This window comes from Olea europaea, unplaced genomic scaffold (assembly GCF_002742605.1).
Source record: "Olea europaea var. sylvestris unplaced genomic scaffold, O_europaea_v1 scaffold1783, whole genome shotgun sequence".
In the NCBI taxonomy this organism is placed as follows: Eukaryota; Viridiplantae; Streptophyta; class Magnoliopsida; order Lamiales; family Oleaceae; genus Olea; species Olea europaea.
Genome location: NW_019235564.1, coordinates 243081 through 245826, shown reverse-complemented (window position 1 = coordinate 245826; position 2746 = coordinate 243081). Strand labels below are relative to the sequence as shown.

General features: G+C 36.7%; 1 protein-coding gene across 1 annotated transcript; it reads left to right on the top strand.

Moving 5' to 3' along the window:
- Positions 1–558: 558 nt before the first annotated feature.
- Positions 559–1194, top strand: LOC111378195 (dnaJ homolog subfamily A member 4-like). Its single transcript, XM_023001363.1, has one exon. It carries the CDS (start codon positions 559–561, stop codon positions 1192–1194), a length of 636 nt encoding a protein of 211 aa, XP_022857131.1.
- Positions 1195–2746: the final 1552 nt, after the last annotated feature.

The following is a 2746-nucleotide window of genomic DNA, read 5'->3' as shown; positions in this document are numbered from 1 at the left end:
TCACAAAGATGGCAGAGGAGGATTTGTTTTGCACTAAGCGTGAGGAGAATTTCTCTTGTTTTGGGATGAAAAAAAAAATGAAGGGTAAAGGCTCCAATTTATGGGCTTAGTGGGGAGAACAGATTTCCCAGAAATCTTGCAAGATTATGTTAACTAAAAGATGGACCTCATCCAAGACGAGATAAGGTAGATGAAGAAAGTTATCGATTACATTTATCTATCTTTTCTTGTGATAAATCAAATTACCTCCAAGTCGAGTATTGAGCATCTAGACTAATGGACTGATTACCTCTAAATACCCAACATAATTGGGCTACTTCAATTGTGGTGTGGATTTAATTCTTCAATTTTGGGCTTATAGCCTATGAAGTTAAAACGAGTCTCGATTTTTCATCATCGCCTAGGGGATTTGGGCATCACTTACCAAACATACCCAACAACTAGGTTTGCAGAAGTAAATCCCATAATTTCTAAATGGAATTCAATAAAGATGAGGCTATTAGGTTTAAAACTATTGCAGAAAAGAAATTAAAATAGGAGGACTTTGCTGGGGCCAAAATGTTTGCTTTAAAGGCGGAAACTCTATGTCCTTCACTTGATGATCTACCTCAACTCCTCAAGGTCATTAATTTCTATGATGGCGTTGAGAAGAAAATAAATGGAGAAGTAAATTGGTACGAGATTCTTGGTGTCAACCCCTTGGCTGACATGTACACCTTCCGTAAAACATACAAAAGAATTGCTGTGGCTCTACACCCTGATAAAAACAAGTCCTTCGGGGTCGAAGAAGCATTCAAACTTTTTTCTCAAGCACAGAGTGTGCTGTTTGATAGGGGAAACAAACTAATGTATGATATGAAGCTAAATGTCAGAGCTTACCAGAGGATTTCAGTTGGAAATCCTCCATTTCCAGCTGATAAATATAGTTTTGGGAATTTTACCAGCTGCTCTAGTTCTGCTACAAATATGACAGCTTCTGGCAAGGCCCAGAATGTGCCAATGTGCCCAAGGAATCTGGCCACAACTACAGGTTCACATTACAATTCTTCTCCACTCTGGCCAAGGTATCAGTCAACAGCCTTTGGTGGTAAACACATTCCCACTCACAAAACAACTCCGGATACAGCAACCTATCCTAAGTATGTTTTCATTCCACCCTGGCCAAGGGACCCAACTGCTGCCAGTGGTTCCTAGCACATGACTCAAGAAGCGACCTCCATTTTTTATCATGTTCACATTTATAATCATCACAATCCTCTTACAATTGCCACCATTTTTCAGTGTTTTACCGCCCCACTTACTTTAGGGAACCATAAAGAAAATTGAGCCAAGGGAGTTTTTTTTTTTTTTTTTTTTTTTTTTTTTTTTTCAGCGTGAACACTGAGGCTATACAAGTGAAGTATTTATACACAATTACTTGACAAAAATTCAGAATAAATAATCCCATGAAATCTGGTTGATTGGCTTGACAACCAAGATGATCTTTATTGGACAGCTTGCTTGATGACGGATCTCTCATACCTTGGTGAGATTTTGTTATAGTTAGATGCCACTAATTAAGGCTAGATTATGGAAGTCATCACCCTTTTTTTCTCCAAGAATTTCTAGTATCCATAAGCTGAGTTGGAGTAAGATTATAATGGGCTGGATATTCTACTTCAAATCTGCCTTCTGCTTTACTTTCTGCTTCAGCACCCAGCCCACTGTTTCCTGTTGTAATACCCTCCCGCAAACTTTGTCGGGGTTGGAGGCAAGGTTTGGGCTAAAGAGACGTCTTGGAAACCCTTTTGGAACACTTCCAACATGTATGTAAGTCATAAATGTCCAAACCAGAACCATGATGAAAATCATAAAAAATTGTCCACGCACATCTGTTCTAAGTAGATTTATGGTGAAAAGAAGCTTTTCTTAGAGTTTATTTGTATAATCAACTATATTTACTGGTTTCACAACACCATGACCTTGTTTTTCGACTTCTTAAAGCAGTTAGCAATAGATCAAATGACTACCATAGCAAACATACCATTTGCAAACCTCCATAAAAGGCTCATACTCTATTAAACTGAGATCTCGCTATTTGGAATACAGAACTCATCCACAAGTCCCTAAATATAAATCCTAAGAAAAGTCTGTCAAATATGAAATGTTAAAAATCCTCAAGGAGGTACTATGTAGACATTCTAAAGAAAAAAGGTTAGAAAAATTATGGTGTTTAAATTTGTTATAGGAGAAATGGGTATGGAAGAAATAAGACTCCATAATTTCCTTACTCTGATAGATTGCTGCATGAAAAGCATAGCAATTAGCATTTCAAATAGTTCTTCAGCCACACGAGTAAACCTATTGACAATGGAGCTAGCTCTAAAATAGCAAAGAGGCAACAAAATTATAGTCAACACGCATTCCAAATACCATTTCGTTGCTTATAAAAGAACACTTCTTCAATTGTTAAAACACAAACATCGTAGTAGTTCTTTTCCATAAAGTAAGTTGACGATTATTAACGTTTATATGGTTTTATTATAGGTGGTATAATTGCAAGGAACTCAATTTAGAGGATGATTTCTACTCTGTAAGATCAATTTAGTTAAATATTGTTTTATTGATAATGTTGGAAAAATGAGTGAATTGGCTCACTTTGGCAAAATTTTCGGTGGGACCCGTTGGTCCAATTTGAAAGATCAAAGTTGATCCTTGTTCTCCTCTGTGAGAGCATTGAAATCATATATTTATTTGCTAAAATTGA

Coding starts and splice junctions, on each gene's coding strand:
- LOC111378195 (XM_023001363.1), top strand. CDS start 559: ATGTTTGCTTTAAAGGCGGAAACTCTATGTCCTTCACTTGATGATCTA.